This window comes from Microtus pennsylvanicus, chromosome 3 (assembly GCF_037038515.1).
Source record: "Microtus pennsylvanicus isolate mMicPen1 chromosome 3, mMicPen1.hap1, whole genome shotgun sequence".
Taxonomy (NCBI): Eukaryota; Metazoa; Chordata; class Mammalia; order Rodentia; family Cricetidae; genus Microtus; species Microtus pennsylvanicus.
The window spans coordinates 14,603,470-14,618,241 of record NC_134581.1 but is presented as its reverse complement, the minus strand read 5'-3'; the positions used below and the strand labels follow the sequence as shown (position 1 = coordinate 14,618,241).

General features: G+C 52.7%; 2 protein-coding genes and 1 long non-coding RNA gene across 9 annotated transcripts in view; 2 read left to right on the top strand and 1 right to left on the bottom strand.

Annotated features, from left to right (window-relative positions):
• The window catches only part of LOC142845543 (uncharacterized), a 227,149-nt gene that overhangs the window by 176,313 nt on the left and 36,064 nt on the right, over nucleotides 1–14,772 (bottom strand). The gene's annotated exons all lie outside the window — the stretch shown is intronic.
• Nucleotides 781–1,255, top strand: Ucn2 (urocortin 2). Its single transcript, XM_075967703.1, has one exon. It carries the CDS (start codon nucleotides 781–783, stop codon nucleotides 1,102–1,104), a length of 324 nt encoding a protein of 107 aa, XP_075823818.1. The 3' UTR covers nucleotides 1,105–1,255.
• The window catches only part of Pfkfb4 (6-phosphofructo-2-kinase/fructose-2,6-biphosphatase 4), a 37,745-nt gene continuing 25,629 nt past the window's right edge, over nucleotides 2,657–14,772 (top strand). For 2 of the 7 annotated variants that reach the window (XM_075964497.1, XM_075964498.1), the window contains exons 1-3: nucleotides 6,343–6,520; nucleotides 13,493–13,663; nucleotides 13,804–13,900. In XM_075964497.1, coding sequence (XP_075820612.1) covers nucleotides 6,424–6,520; nucleotides 13,493–13,663; nucleotides 13,804–13,900 — 365 coding nt within the window. In that variant the 5' untranslated portion in view covers nucleotides 6,343–6,423. Of the gene's footprint in view, nucleotides 2,746–6,235; nucleotides 6,521–8,202; nucleotides 8,227–13,492; nucleotides 13,664–13,803; nucleotides 13,901–14,772 lie in introns of those variants that run through there. The other 5 variants (XM_075964503.1, XM_075964500.1, XM_075964502.1 and 2 more) reach the window with 5 other exon arrangements.

The window sequence follows — 14,772 nt, the reverse complement described above, 5'->3', positions numbered from 1 at the left end:
CATTACCATGCCTCAGGACACATTATAGACACACGTTACCATGCCTCAGGACACATTATAGACACACGCCACCATGCCTCAGGACACATTATAGACACACGCCACCATGCCTCAGGACACATTATAGACACACGCCACCATGCCTCAGGACACATTATAGACGCACGCCACCGTGCCTCAGGACACATTATAGACGCACGCCACTGTGCCTCAGGACACATTATAGACGCACGCCACCGTACCTCAGGACACATTATAGACACACGCCACCGTGCCTCAGGACACATTATAGACACATGCCACTGTACCTCAGGACACATTATAGACACACGCCACTGTACCTCAGGACACATTATAGACACACGCCACCGTACCTCAGGACACATTATAGACACACGCCACCGTACCTCAGGACACATTATAGACACACGCCACCGTACCTCAGGACACATTATAGACACACACCACCATGCCTCAGGACACATTATAGACACACGCCACCATGCCTCAGGACACATTATAGACACACGCCACTGTACCTCAGGACACATTATAGACACACACTACCATGCCTCAGGACATGTTTTCATTCTTTCTATCTGGCTCCTGCCTCTGTCTGATCCTGTCTTGGCTTTCTTCTTGTTTCTTTTACTCTGTCTCTGTCCCTGGCCTGGCCTCTGTAATCTCTCCAGCCCCTCTTCATTTCTTGCCTCTTGCAGCCTGTCTCCTTCTAAAGAACGTCCAGACCCTGAGTCTGTTTTCTCCTTACAGCCTTACAGCATGACGGCCAAGTGTGCCCTGGTGATGCTCATGGTCCTGTTTGTCTCAGGGACCCCTATCCCCACCTCCCAGCTCCTCCCTCAGAACCATCTGGAGACTCTTCCCTACTCTGTGGCCGTGGAGAGCCACTCAGCTGCCACCACAGGGCCCTCAGCTTCCTGGAGCGACTCCAAAGCTAACCCTCACCTGGACACGCGTGTCACACTCTCCCTGGACGTCCCCATCGGCCTCCTGCGGATCTTACTGGAGCAGGCTCGGACCAAGGCTGCCAGGGATCAGGCTGCCACTAACGCCCGAATACTAGCTCGTGTTGGCCGCCGCTGAGACTAAGAGAAGGGGGTCATAAAGATGGGGTGACTCTGGATGGGAAGTTCTGGAGGACAGCCATAAAGTTGGACAGTACTATACCTAGGCAGAGTGCATACCCAGACTTTACCATAGTGGGTCACTGCCAGAACGTCAGAGCGTCCACAGTATGTTCAGACAGCTTGGCTATGTGGTGGCATGCTTCTGTGCCCTTCATACTTACATGTGTTTGGGCATCTTGAACACTGCATGTATGTTTGCTATATAGAACCATGTCATGCCTGGCTGTGCCTGGCAGTCACAGAGCATCAAGATACTATCATTAAATGTTGAGGCCAGGACCCCAGGATTGCACCCAAGATCCATCTAAAGCCCACCAGCCCGGGCCCCACCTGAGGTCTCCACAGAAGAGGGTGCTGGCAAGGGCCATATGCTTGTCTTGTGTGTTTGTTTTTAAAGACAGTCTTACAATGGAACCCTTGCGTGTTCTAGAACTTGTTATGTGACCAGGCTGGTCTCAAACTGTAGCAATCCTTCAGCCTTTGCTCTGAGTGTTAGGATTACAAACATGTGTCACCCCATGTTTTGCACTCTGTTAGGCAGCACCCCGCTTAGTTGGATGTGGTTATCAGAGACATCTCCAGGCAGAGGCATAGATGGCCACATGTGAGAAATCTAACCTTGGCAGTTGTGTGTGTGTGTGTCTGCCTGCTATAAATCTCTGACAGCTCTGTGTGAGCAAGGGTTAGAGACACCTGAGAAAGACTGGGGAAAAAGGGTGTTTGACTCCCAAATCTGCACACAATACCCAGTCAAGCATTGTCCTAGATACAGCCAGCAGCCCTGCCAGGTCAGTGGACAGCCTGGCTCAGAGAGGGGGTGGATACAGCTGGAGCTCCAAGCCAACTCTATGCTCTCCTTGATGAACTGTCCGAAGCAAAGCTGCTCCCATTTTCTGAGCCCCAACTTCCTCAACTGTAAAGCAGAGTGATGTCACCAAGCTTCTTGTAGCTCAGAGTGACGTGGTGTACATGAAAGTTGTGGCTGCAGGAGGCGCTCAATAAATGGGAGATGATTGAAAGGTAGGATGCACCGAGTCACCCAGGCAGGGCTGAGTCACACCTGCCTTCTCTGCTGCCCTTCCATTCACCTTCCCTCCCTACCCTCTGACCTGCTCACTGTAAAATAAGTAGGTTTCACCTTCTTTACGCCCCCACCCCCATTCCATTGCTGGGCTGGAGAGACTGACTTTCTGGGGTGCGTGATTCTATTTGCCTGTGGATGAGGCAGGAGCTCCCAGTGGTGTCGACAACACGTTCAGGAGGGACGACCGGATAGATCCTGAGCGCTACCGGCAGCTCCGACTGGAAAAAAAGTGCTGCTGGCCAGAGCGCAGAGTGCAGCTGCCTGTCTGGATGGGGGCCTGGCAACCTCACTGGGCAAAGCAGCCCTCGGGGGCGGGTCTAGGACGGTTGGAAAGGCGGGGCCGTTTTCCTCTGAGCCTGCAAGGGGGGGGGCGGGGTTTCCTTAGCCTTGCCGAACCGCGGGAGGGGTTGGGGGGTGGGGGCGGCGGCCCTGGACAGTTCGGTGGCAGGATGGACAGAGGTACATTAGGAGGCACCTCTCTGACTGGCCCTGGGCGGGAGAGCGACGGGCAGGGTAGGCACTGGGTAGTCTGGGGACGGTGGGGATTGGGAGAAGACCTGGGTGTAGTGAAGATGGTGTTGGAGGGGGCATGAGGGCGCTGGGAGTCTCTCAGAGTGCTCTGAGAGGGCATCAGTCTATCAACGGCCTGAGGGGGAGAAAAAACTGGGGCCTCGTTGGGAACAGGGGCCTGGACCAAGGTGGGATGACTATAAATAGTATCTTCCTTTAGCCAAGGGGGAGGGCCAGGCAGCTGGAACTCCCTGAGGCTCTCCCCAATATACCCCTTGCTGGCCTCCAAGGGGTTTGTTCATCAGGGTCACCCGGTCTGGGAAGTTTTTCAGATAGTGCCTTCTTAGCCTTTAAGCTTGTATTTCTAGGGCAACTACTGTGTGCTCTGTGCTGGTCCTGAGTTTCTCTACACACCTACTGTGTACTCTGTCTTTTCCATAAGCCTTTCTGAGCTGTTTTGGCACCTTGGCTAGCTCTGAATCACTTGCAGCACCTACTGTGTGCCCTGTGCCAGGCTAGAATCAAGAAGTACAGATCAGGGTTCCCAAGCTGCCACTCACATGGCTGGATCCCCAGAGTGGAACCTCACACTGTGAACTCTGGGCTCAGAAGGATGGTGGGGACAGTTCTGAAAATGGCCAGAGGAAGCTAGGATTCCTGGGAAGTCCCTGCACCCAGCAAAGCAGCATCTGGTCAGGGAATAAAGAGGAAGAGCAAGGGCCGACTAATGAATATGTATGTTCTGTGTGTATGCATGAGCTTGCTAGCGTGTGTGGTAGGGCTGGGCCCTGCATCTTGCTGTTGTAAATGGTGGCTCACTGGTACAGCCAGGACGGGGCAGAAGATAGAGAGTGGCAAGATTTTGAGCCTTGAGAAGCGAGGGTTGAGGACTTGGATCAAATGGCTTCTATAATAGGGATACTAGGAGGCGGCCTATTGGTCAGTACAAAAGGTGCCCAGGGAGCCATCCAGGGTCAGGCCAGTTAGGTTCATGGTGGAGAAGGGCTGAGCTAGCCGTATTCATACTTGAGTGCACAATGGCATCCCAACACGTCCTGTGCACGGGACAGGGTAATAGGTGCACTATGAGATACCCTGAAGAGGGAAAAGCCACGAGGGCTAGTCTGTTGAACATCTGCTGATGTTGGGGGAGCAGAGAGCTTGGATTCCAGGGCATCTCAGCAGAGGGAACAAGCAAGAGCCTAGGTGTGAGAAGTGAGGCGATGAAGGAAGTCGTAGGTGAGGGTGAAGGCTGGGAGATGAGGTGAGTCCTGGTCGCTCGCACCGTGGGCTGGCTCTGCTATCTTGTCTCCTCCCCGCCTGCATCCTCAGCTTCTTACCTAAGAAATGAGGCCATGGAAGGGGAGATGGGGAGTAGTCCTTAGAGCAGATGTAGACCCTGGCATTGGGAAGGTTGCCTAGGCTCATGATGGTGACCTATGGCTTCCTAGATGGATCTGTGGACTTGAGAGGGTGTGTCTGGGTCAGCCCAGGGTGAGCCAAGAAGAGTGGGAGGTATAGAGCCACATTTCCTGAAACCAGGCTCAGACTGGGTGTGGAGATGCCTTTGGCCCCTGGCCCTGCCCTACTCTGCCCTGGCTACCAGCTCTTGAGTAACATCCAGGCGCTCTGGGGATTGGGTACCCATAATGTTAAGAGGTCACTCTGTGATGAGTCCCAGTGAGCCACACTGAGATTTCTGAGGCCAAATGTGGTCCCAAGGTGACCTCGTCAGTGACCGAGAGACAAACAGGAACACAGTGAGTGACTTTGGAGAAGTAGGTGCAGCTGATGTGCACACGAGGAAGCCAGCTCATATGAGCCATCTGTGGGTGTGCTCCAAGCTGCCCACCTCCCGCTGGGGATGAGGACACAGCAACAGGAGAACGAGGAAGAGGAAACAAACCACTTGCCTGGAGCAGGGTATTTCTCAAAGTAACCAGCTAAAACTGGTACTAGGGAGGCACAAGGTGGGCTCCTGCACTTATACCTCCTTGTGTAGTGGTTTCCATTGTCACAGTGGTCCTGAGGGTCCCTACCAACTGTCCAGAGCTGGGTTGGGACCTGGTGACCTGACCAAAGTAGAGGTGACAGGAGGTGACAGGAAGGGATGCTGCACTGATTGGGAATGAGGTCAGCCTTGTTTTTCACGTCCCTAGCTCTGGCTGGGCATCTGGAGAGCTGGAGGCAGGAAACCGTCACTAGATGGCAGCAAACGGAGATGGAGGTTCGAGCTGTGCTGGTGGGGCCAGGAGCAGCAAGTGTGGTTTGGAGAGGTGGGGCTGGGCAGAAAGAAGAGGCCTGAGCTTCTGAGAGACTGTGGTGGGGGTCAGACACGGAAGAGTCATGTTCATCCGGGCCCACCCAGGGTGGGGAGTTATTCCTATCAGCGCCTTAGCCTTTAAGCCTGAGCTGCAAAGCTTGGCCCTTGGTCCTTGCCCTGGTACATTTCCAAAGGCAGGGAGGGCGGATAATATAATGAATGAGAACGCCTACACGTTCAGGAGCAGATTCCTGAGACTGATACATTTAATCTGTACCACAATCTTGTAAAATTGATGTCTGCATCTCGTTTTCCTGATGGAGAGACAGAAATTCATTTTAAAAAATGCACAAACTCGTTACTAAAACTGTAATTGGCACTGGGAGTGTAGCTCAGCTGATAGAGTGTTTGCCTAGCATGCACAAAGCCCTAGGTTCACTTCCCTGCCCTGTATAAACATTGTGCAGCAATAACAGCAGGGTGATCAGAATTCAAGGTTATCCTCAGCTACATATTGAATTCCAGGCCAGCCTAGGCTACAAGAGACCCTGACCATCCTCCCTCAAAAGAAAAATTGTAATTGGTAAAATGTAAATCCTGGGAAGAGAATCAAAATACTGCCAGGGCTTAGTGAGTCCCCAAATAGCTTGGTCATATATTTGTACCAGGTGGGCAGCCCACGTTCCCCAAGAGCCATGCCAAACACGGTCGATTTGGAGATGTATCCTGTGTTCCTGTCCCCGAGATAAGGGAACATTTTCTGCGTGGTTGAACAAGTTGTTCTCGTGGACGGAGGAAGTTTCGAGGGTGGGAGCAGTTGAGAGGACCCCGAGAAGGTCCAGGAGGGCGCAGCGGAGGTTGACTGCCAGGACATTAGAGCCACTCGGGGCCAAGAGCCAAGCAGTCTAGACGATCCTGGCTCTGAGAGTCACGCAGGCCCCGCCCGGCCTCACACCCTGCTCACCAGGCGACCGTGAGGTCACGTTCCTCAGGGAGCAGAGGCCGCACACGTCTTGGAGGAGGGGGATAGGGAGCCCTAAAGGGGACCGTGGGCAGGGCTATGCAAATATGAACGAGCCGCTTGAGCGCTGGAAACTTCACATCCGGGGTGGGGCCTGCATAAACTAGGTGTCAAACGCCTTGGGAATCGAGCATGCGCGTTATTAGCTTTGGTTTGAAGGACGGGGCGCACTTAGTCCAAAAAAGAGGCGGTAGGAAAATTGGGCATGCGTAGTCGTAGGCTAGTGCCTCTTCAGTTTGGGTGGAGCCTAATAGTACTGGGGCGGGCCTGCGGGAAGATGGACAGGAGTAGGAGCCGCTAGAGGAGGGGCGGGGCCCAGGGGCGGGACCTCGGGTGGCCCGAGGTGGCCCGGTTGCTGGGTGCGAAGCAGCGCAGTCCGATTCATCGCAGCCGGGGGATGGCGTCCCCACGGGAATTGACCCAGAATCCCCTGAAGAAGATCTGGATGCCGTATAGCAATGGACGACCCGCTCTGCACGCCAGTCAGCGGGGTGGTAAGACGGGGTCCGCAGAGAGAGGAGGAGGGCGATGAACCCGGATGGGTGGGTAGATGGCCTGGGCGAGGGTCTCCAGTGGAAAGGCAGGAGACAGGTAGAGAAACAGGCAAGGTGAGGCAGTTGTGCCTGATGGGCGGAGTCGGGACAGGTGAGGCGGGTGACAGTGGTGCTGTGACAGTGGCCCGCAGAAGCTAAAGTGTGGTGGAGCAGGAGTGGAGACAGGTGTGAGGGGACATGTCAGTTTGTTGGAGACCAGGTCTGGCCACCATGACCCAAGCTGTCCAGTGCCTGGATATAGAGACGACTTTGGCGTCATGGTACTGCTGCTCGTTCCTCGCTCCTGGCCCCGGAGTGGGCTGCCAGCTAGGCTGGCTGGAAACCGAGCTGTGTAGCACTAGACAGGGCACTTGAAGTCTCTGAGCCGAGGACTTTTGAAAGCCTAGCAGTCCTCAGCAAGACAAGTGCTCCTTGGTCTTAAAACCAAAGTTTTGGGAGGAACTTCAGGGGAGTCCAGTTGTCAGCCAGTGGGGACAGCACACCATATGGCCCTAGCTCTGTGCCTCCGGACCTGGAAGCACCCCCCTGAGTTCATAGGTAGTGACTGCACAGGAGAGTGGAACGTCCAGGGGATGTGCGGAAATTTGCGAATTGCTAAGTGACTCACCTCTTCTGGGATGCTGGGTGTTTTCACCGACTTCCTTGGGCCTTCTGTTTGTTCTGCGATTTTTTTATTAACAAGGAAAAGAAAAAATGTTTCAGGAGTAATTCAAATATTGTAATGAATTTGTAGCTTGGCAAAGACCTCAGAGAACATCTAGTCCAACTGGTGGCGCAGATATGGAAAGGAGATTAGGCTGTTGTGTGACGTGCCCGGGTCTCCTGGCCATCCTGAAGGCTGCTGTGTGTGATAAGGGAGGGGAGGGTCCTTTAGGCTTCAGTCGCCAAGGCCAGCCTGAGGCCGCGACTTTGACCTTTACCATAAGGAGAGTCCCAGGAGAGTGGGAGTGGGAAGGTGTGTGTAAGATGGCTGTGGTTCCTAAGCAGACTGTGTTCCTGTGGGTGGTGGCTCTGACCACAGTACTGGTGGAGCCATAGCTGTCCAGACACATTCTGAGTCCCCAGGGACTGTGGCGTTAGCCTGGCCAGCCGTCCTTTTGGAAGCATTGAGGCAGATCCTTGCCATCCATTGTCAGTACCGTGATCCTGACCAGGGTGGCTGCACCTGCTACAGGAGGAGTAGGAACCTGGACTGTGGGGCCAGTAGTACTCAGGTCATCCTGGACCAACTCTGTGGTCCTGGGCAAGGAGCTAACACCTTAGACCCCAACCCTAGGATGAGACCACTATTGCCTGAGCCTCTAATGAATGGATACTTGACATGTGGAAGCAAGCTGGGCATGGTGGTACAAACTTTTGATCCTAGCAGTCAGGAGGCAGAGGCAGGAGGATCTCCATGAATATATCTAATTTATGTAGTGAGTACTAGGACAGTCAGGGCTACAAAAAAAAAGGAAAGAAAGAAAGAAAGAAAGAAAAAAAGAAAGAAAGAAGGAAAGAAAAAGATAGAAGCAAATCTCATTACCTACAATCTCCTTTGTGCCTCTCGCTCTTCAGAGTAAGGGACTGAGCTATCAGCCTGAGCCAGCCCCTCAGTACAGGAGCTGAGGCCCAGAGGAGGGACCTGCTCAGGATCTGCTCCTGAGGTAGGACTGTATGTCTTTCTCTAAGCTCTAAGTGTAGGGTTAAAATGTGGCTCTTGTGCCAGGCGGTCATGGCACTCACCTTTAATCCTGGAGAGGCAGAGGCAGGTGGATCTCTGAGTTTGAGGTCAGCGAGGTCTACAGAGTGACTTCCAGGACAGCCAGGACTACACAGAGAAAACAAACCAACCAACCAGAGTGGTTCTTGTGTAAGTGGAGGGCTTGTCAGTGTCCGAGTGTTGGAATAGTCTGGGTTGTAGACTCCTGCTTTCCTGGAGTAGGAGGTGACATGGCCAGAGATGAAGCTTGCAGATGTGTGCCTGGGAATGAGAGTCTGGGCCCCAGCCGGAGGTTCCGGAGGTCACACACAGCACACCCATCCACTTTGCACCTGTGCAGCCTTCTACCTTTTGCACAGTGAGCTTGGGGTCGGGTTGCAAGAAGGTAAGGACAGTAAAGACCCAGGGTGGGGAAGTTTAGTATGACCGCAGGGGTGTATGGGAAGGAAGAAGCAGTGCCTATTGCTAATCGGGACAGGCAGTAGGTTCCCTCTGGTGTCTAGTCTCCAGCTTCTTGGGGTACTGGGGATGAATGACAAAGCCATGTTCTCCACCCTCAGACACCATAAGCAGTTGATAAAATTTTATAATTTACAAAATTCAGATCCACACCTGCATGTCTGGAAGCTATTAACCTTTCTTTCCATTGGAATGCCAGCTTAGACCTTTAGGAGCTCTGTGGGGAGGAGGTGGGACAGGTGATAAGGAGGGGCCCCAGGACCAAGGCAGTTAGGACATTGTTTTTCCTTTGCTTTTTGAGAATGTAGTCTCCTTGAGCAGGCTCTGGACAGCTGACCAGGGAACCCACTATGTAGGCCTCCTGTTGATGGCCTTGTGGATGGATCTCTTGGCTCCACCTCCTTAGTAACAAGATATCATTTTTTCTTTTTTTTTGTTGTTGTTGTTGTTTTGTTTTTTTGTTTTTGTTTTTCGAGACAGGGTTTCTCTGTGGCTTTTGGAGCCTGTCCTGGAACTAGCTCTGTAGACCAGGCTGGTCTCGAACTCACAGAGATCCGCCTGCCTCTGCCTCCCGAGTGCTGGGATTAAAGGCGTGCGCCACCACCGCCCGGCTTTTTTTTTTTTTACATTTTTTATATTTGTTTCTTTTATGTGTATGAGGGTTTTGTTTTCATGTGTGTCTGTGCTCTGTGTGTGTGCCTGATGTCCTTAGAGGTGAGGAGAGGGCACCAGATCCTCTAGAACTGGAGTTAGGGACCCTTGTAATCTTGTAATCCTCTGGATGTGGGCTGGGACTCAAACCCCAGTCCTTTGCGAGAACAAGTGAGTTTTTTTGTTGTTTGTTTTTGTTTGTTTTGTTTTGAGACAGGGTTTCTCTGTGTAGTCCTGGCTGCCCTGGAATTCCCTATGTAGACCAGGCTGGCCTCAGACTTACAAAGATCCTCCTGCCTCTGCCTCCCGGATGCTGGGATTAAAGCCACGTGCTACTATGTCCAACTTCTGATGACTTTTTTCAGCCAAAATGTGAAAAGATGCCATGATTCCCCTGTGGGACAGGACTTGTGTGTATGCACAAGGCAGCAGGGGAGACAATTCTGTCCTTGAGTGGGACTGCCACGCCATGTGTTTAATTTTTTTGTTTGTTTTTGAGACGGGGTTTCTCTGTATCTTTAGATCCTGTTCTGAAACTCGCTCTGTACATCAGTCTGGTCTCAAACTCACAAAGATCCACCTGCCTCCGCCACCAGCATGTTATTTAATTTTTAAGAAGTCTTCCTTCCTCAGTCTGGCCAAGATGGTGGGAGCAGGTCCAGTCATTTCGGGAGTCTTCCCAGAATCCACTCCAGGAACTTTGGCTGTGCCTTTGGTGGAAGTGTCTGGAAGTAGGTAGGCTGGCAGCCACTCCCATTGCTACCAGTCTCAGGCCTTGGTGCTCCTAGAGCTCTCTGGCCTTCCATGGATCTACGGGAAGGGAACCAGAAAGGGCTGAGTTGGCATGTCTTCAGACTTCTTTCTCTCTGTGTGGATGGTATTACAGACAATGTGTTCTGCTGTCCTGGCTGCTAGATGTTGGGGTCCTTGTGGGCTCAGGGCTGGTCTTCTGACTGCATACACACACTGTGGACCGTGGCTCTCAAGGTCTGTAGTGTATCCTTCTTTGTTCTGCCTTTGTTTGTAGTTTTTCCTCTCCTGGGATTATCACCACATTATGCCGTTGTAAGCAGAGCTGCCATGAATGTTCTTGAACTTTGGTTTGCTTTGGGTTATTTCTTGGGAGCTTATCTTGAGGAGCAGAGGTGATCACTAATTTATTGCCTTGTTTTGTGCCCAGCTCCAGTCTGCTCCGCTGACTGCCCACCTTGCACGTGGATGGCAGTAGGGAAGAGGAGTGGAGTTACCAAAGACTGTGGGAGGAGGCTGTGGCCATGAGAGGGGCCCAGGTCTGCTCCGGGAAAATAGATGTTGTGCTGGCTAGTTTTATGTCACTTTGACACAAGCTAGAGTCATCTAGAAGAGGGAACTTCAACTGAGAAAATGTCCCCAGAAGGTCTGCCTTCAGGCAAGCCTATAAGGCATTCTCTTAATTAGTGACTGGGGCGGGGGCGGCAGTCCTTTGTGGCTGGTGCTACCCCTGGGCTGGTGGTCCTGCATTCTATAAGAAAGCAGGCTGAAAGCCGGGCATGGTGGCGCACGTCTTTAATCCCAGCACTCGGGAGGCAGAGGCAGGCGGATCTCTGTGAGTTCGAGACCAGCCTGGTCTACAGAGCTAGTTCCAGGACAGGCTCCAAAGCCACAGAGAAACTCTGTCTCGAAAAACCAAAAAAAAAGCCGGCGATGGTGGCGCACGCCTTTAATTCCAGCACTCAGGAGGCAGAGGCAGGCGGATCTCTGTGAGTTCGAGACCAGCCTGGTCTACAGAGCTAGTTCCAGGACAGGCTCCAAAAGCCACAGAGAAACCCTGTCTCGAAAAAAACAAAAAAACAAAAACGAAAAACAAAAAAAAAAAAAAAAAGAAAGAAAGAAAGAAAGAAAGAAAGCAGGCTGAACAAGCTATGATCTCCAGGACAGTAAGCAGTGCTCCTCCATGGCCTCGGTTCCAACTCTTGCCTCCAGATTCCTGCCCTGTTTGAGTTCCTGTCCTGCCTTGCTTTAATGATGAACTGTGATGTGGAAGCCAAATAACCCTTTCCTCCCCGAGTTGCTCTGGTCATGGTGTTTATAACAGCAATGGTCACCCTGACTAAAACAGATGTGAAGAATGGGTACAGTAACTCCATCTTGAAGTCATGAACACTGAGGGAGCAATGGTGTGGGTGCGTGCATGCGTGTGTGTGTGTGTGTGTGTGTGTGTGTGTGTGTAGGGACCCATCAGGAGGAGCATGGGGAGGCGGATAGATTCCCATGGTAAATGGCTGATGTACTCTCTTTAACTTGCTTCAGAGCTCAGGAGTTGTGCAAATAGACTTGAGCAGTCTGCTGGCCCTGAGGAGGCAGGAACTTGCTTTACTCAGCTTCCTCTCACCTTAGCCAATACTGAGGTTATTCTGCAAGTGTCCTCACTCTTCCTTCAGCTCACGTCCCCTCTGGCCTCCCCTGGAGTTCCCAGTTTGGGTCATACACAGGAATGATGCTCCCTACATCCTGGGTCCTAAGTGCAGTTGGTGCTGAGTACACCTGTGTCCGTAGTCCAGGATGCTGCCAGGCGAGGCAAAGGGCACAGTTTCCCAGAGCTTTTCTGTGGGGAAAGTGCAATTCATGCTGGTGAGGTCACCAAGACTCCGAGTTACCAGAAGGTGTCACAACCAAAATAGGAATCGAGGCTCTCCTGACTGCTGACAGGCAGAGCTGTCCCCAGGTCTGTATGTCCAAAGAGAGACAGCTGAGGGAGGTTCCTGATGGTCTGGCAAAAGAGGGCAAAAGAGTGTGCAGACAGAGGAGGGCCAGCTCCCCACATCCGCTCAGCAGTCTGCCCCCTATGCTTTTACTGGCTCTGTGGCTCTGTCGTATGGGTGATGCAGAGAAGGCTCCTGGGACTTCTGGGACCACATCTGGCCACGCTGGAAGCTGAGCTGAGTCACAGGCAGGCCTGCTGCTTGGTGTCAGTCCTAGGCCGCTGACGCTCAGGGAAGCTGTGGGCAGGTCTTTCCCTACCTCCAACCTTGGCAGATTCTCTGGTTGACACCCTGGTTTGGTAGCATGTGAGGTTGTGAAGAGGATCGTCATTGCTGGGCCTCTGGTCTGGTCCTTTGTGGCCCTACCCTGCTGTCCTCCTAGCTGCCTCCCTGCTCGTATTACTGAGCATCAGTGTGTGCCAGGGTAGGAACAAGAGTGGCACGGGCACTCCAGGGTTACTGGGTCACAATTCCTTCCCTGGGGGGACATAAACAAGGTCTACCCCTCCTCCCAAGGTCCTAATGACCAACTAGCGCACAATTCTACAGAAGTTCCCTCTGAAGAGCCAATGAGTTTATTGGACTTCCTTCCAGAGCATAAGTGAGGGGTTACGTACATGGGTGTAGGCGCATCCAGCAGGGTAGAAAGCAGTGGATTCTCAGGGGAGGGTCTCTAGACCCTATGCACCCCTCCATGAGGGGACGTGGGCAGCCAGCAAACCTAGCCAGGATAACGCTTTCGCAAAGGGGCACAGCTGATGGCTGCTCGGCTTGGAGGATAGTCACACGTAAGACTCTAAATAATCAGAATTGGTCCAGAGCTAGCAGTCACTTGTGAGGTGGCCAAGTGGGGATGAAATGCCCCAGGGGCACATGGAGGTGCCCTTGGGGAAGGAGGTCCCTGCAGAAGGGAAAACTTTAAGGCGGAGCTTTGAAGAGAAAGAGAACTTCAAGGGGGACCACAGTGCAGCTGTCACAACATATGGAGATAGGGAGATTAGGGAGTGGAGTTTTGGGTGAGGGAGGCAGGCATTGGCTTTGCTGTCCTTTGGGTAGTGGGCAGCTCCCTAGAGTGTTTAGCTGCTGGCCTGGCTGGTTGTGCCTTACATACACCTGTGTGCCTGAGGTAGCTGGTAGCCTTGCTTCCTAGGTGAGGAAGCGAGAGGTGAATGGATGCTTCGCTCACTCGCTTTCGCTTTCTCTCTCTCTCTCTTTTTTCTTTTTCTTTTTTTTCCCTTTTTTTTTTTGTTGCAGTCCAGGACCCTAGCCCAGGGAATGGTGCTGCCTACATATGGTCTCTCTACCTCAGTTAATGGGAACTCCCTCATAGAATGAGATTTGTTTCCATGGTGATTCTAGATCCCATCAAGGTGACAGTCCAGATTAACCCTCCTGGTGCTGCTTGCCTTCCAGTTTGCATGACCAACTGCCCGACGCTCATTGTCATGGTGGGCCTACCAGCCAGGGGCAAGACCTACATTTCTAAGAAGCTGACCCGGTACCTCAACTGGATTGGTGTGCCTACTCGGGGTGAGGCTCCAGTGGAATTGTGGGAGGACTATAGAGGGAGGGAAGAGAGAAAGCTGGTGGTGGCAGGGCCTGGGGAGGGGCCCTGGGCAGGGGATGGTAGGGTTGCTGTCCTGTGAAAGTTAAGCCTCTTCTCCTCCTAGAATTCAACGTTGGCCAGTATCGCCGGGACATGGTCAAGAAGTACAAATCATTTGAATTTTTCCTCCCAGAGAATGAGGAAGGCCTGAAAATCAGGAAGTAAGTGTGGTGAGGGCTGGGGTGGGGCGTTGCTGTAGAGATAGATGGCTTGATAAGTTACCACCCGTTTGCTGAGAAGCACCCCTTCTCGCTGCCTCTGGAGCCTGCTTACTGGCGAGTGCACAAGCTACTGCTGAGCTCCAGCAGCTCAGTCTGATGCTTCCTGACTGACAGGGCTGGCTCCATGCTGTGCGACTGACAGGGCTAGCTCCATGCTGTGCGACTGACAGGGCTGGTTCCTTGCTGTGTGACTGACAGGGCTGGCTCCATGCTGTGTGACTGACAGGGCTGGCTCCATGCTGTGTGACTGACAGGGCTGGTTCCTTGCTGTGTGACTGACAGGGCTGGCTCCATGCTGTGTGACTGACAGGGCTGGCTCCATGCTGTGTGACTGACAGGGCTGGCTCCATGCTGTGTGACTGACAGGGCTGGCTCCATGCTGTGCGACTGACAGGGCTGGCTCCATGCTGTGCGACTGACAGGGCTGGTTCCTTGCTGTGTGACTGACAGGGCTGGCTCCATGCTGTGTGACTGACAGGGCTGGCTCCATGCTGTGTGACTGACAGGGCTGGCTCCATGCTGTGTGACTGATAGGGCTGGCTAGATGCTGCAGACTGAAGGAGCCAGCATCTTTGTTTTTTCTTTCTCTTTTCTTTTTTTCTTTTTTTTTTTTTTTGATTTTTCGAGACAGGGTTTCTCTGTAGCTTTTGGTTCCTGTCCTGGAACTAGCTCTTGTAGACCAGGCTGGCCTTGAACTCCCAGAGATCCGCCTGCCTCTGCCTCCCGAGTGCTGGGATTAAAGGCGTGCGCCACCACCGCCCGGCTCTTTCTCTTTTCTTTAGTTTTTTTTTTTTTTGAGATAGGACCTCACT

What these genes read in the sequence shown, in the direction of transcription:
- Ucn2 (XM_075967703.1), top strand. Translation starts at nt 781, where the DNA reads ATGACGGCCAAGTGTGCCCTGGTGATGCTCATGGTCCTGTTTGTCTCA.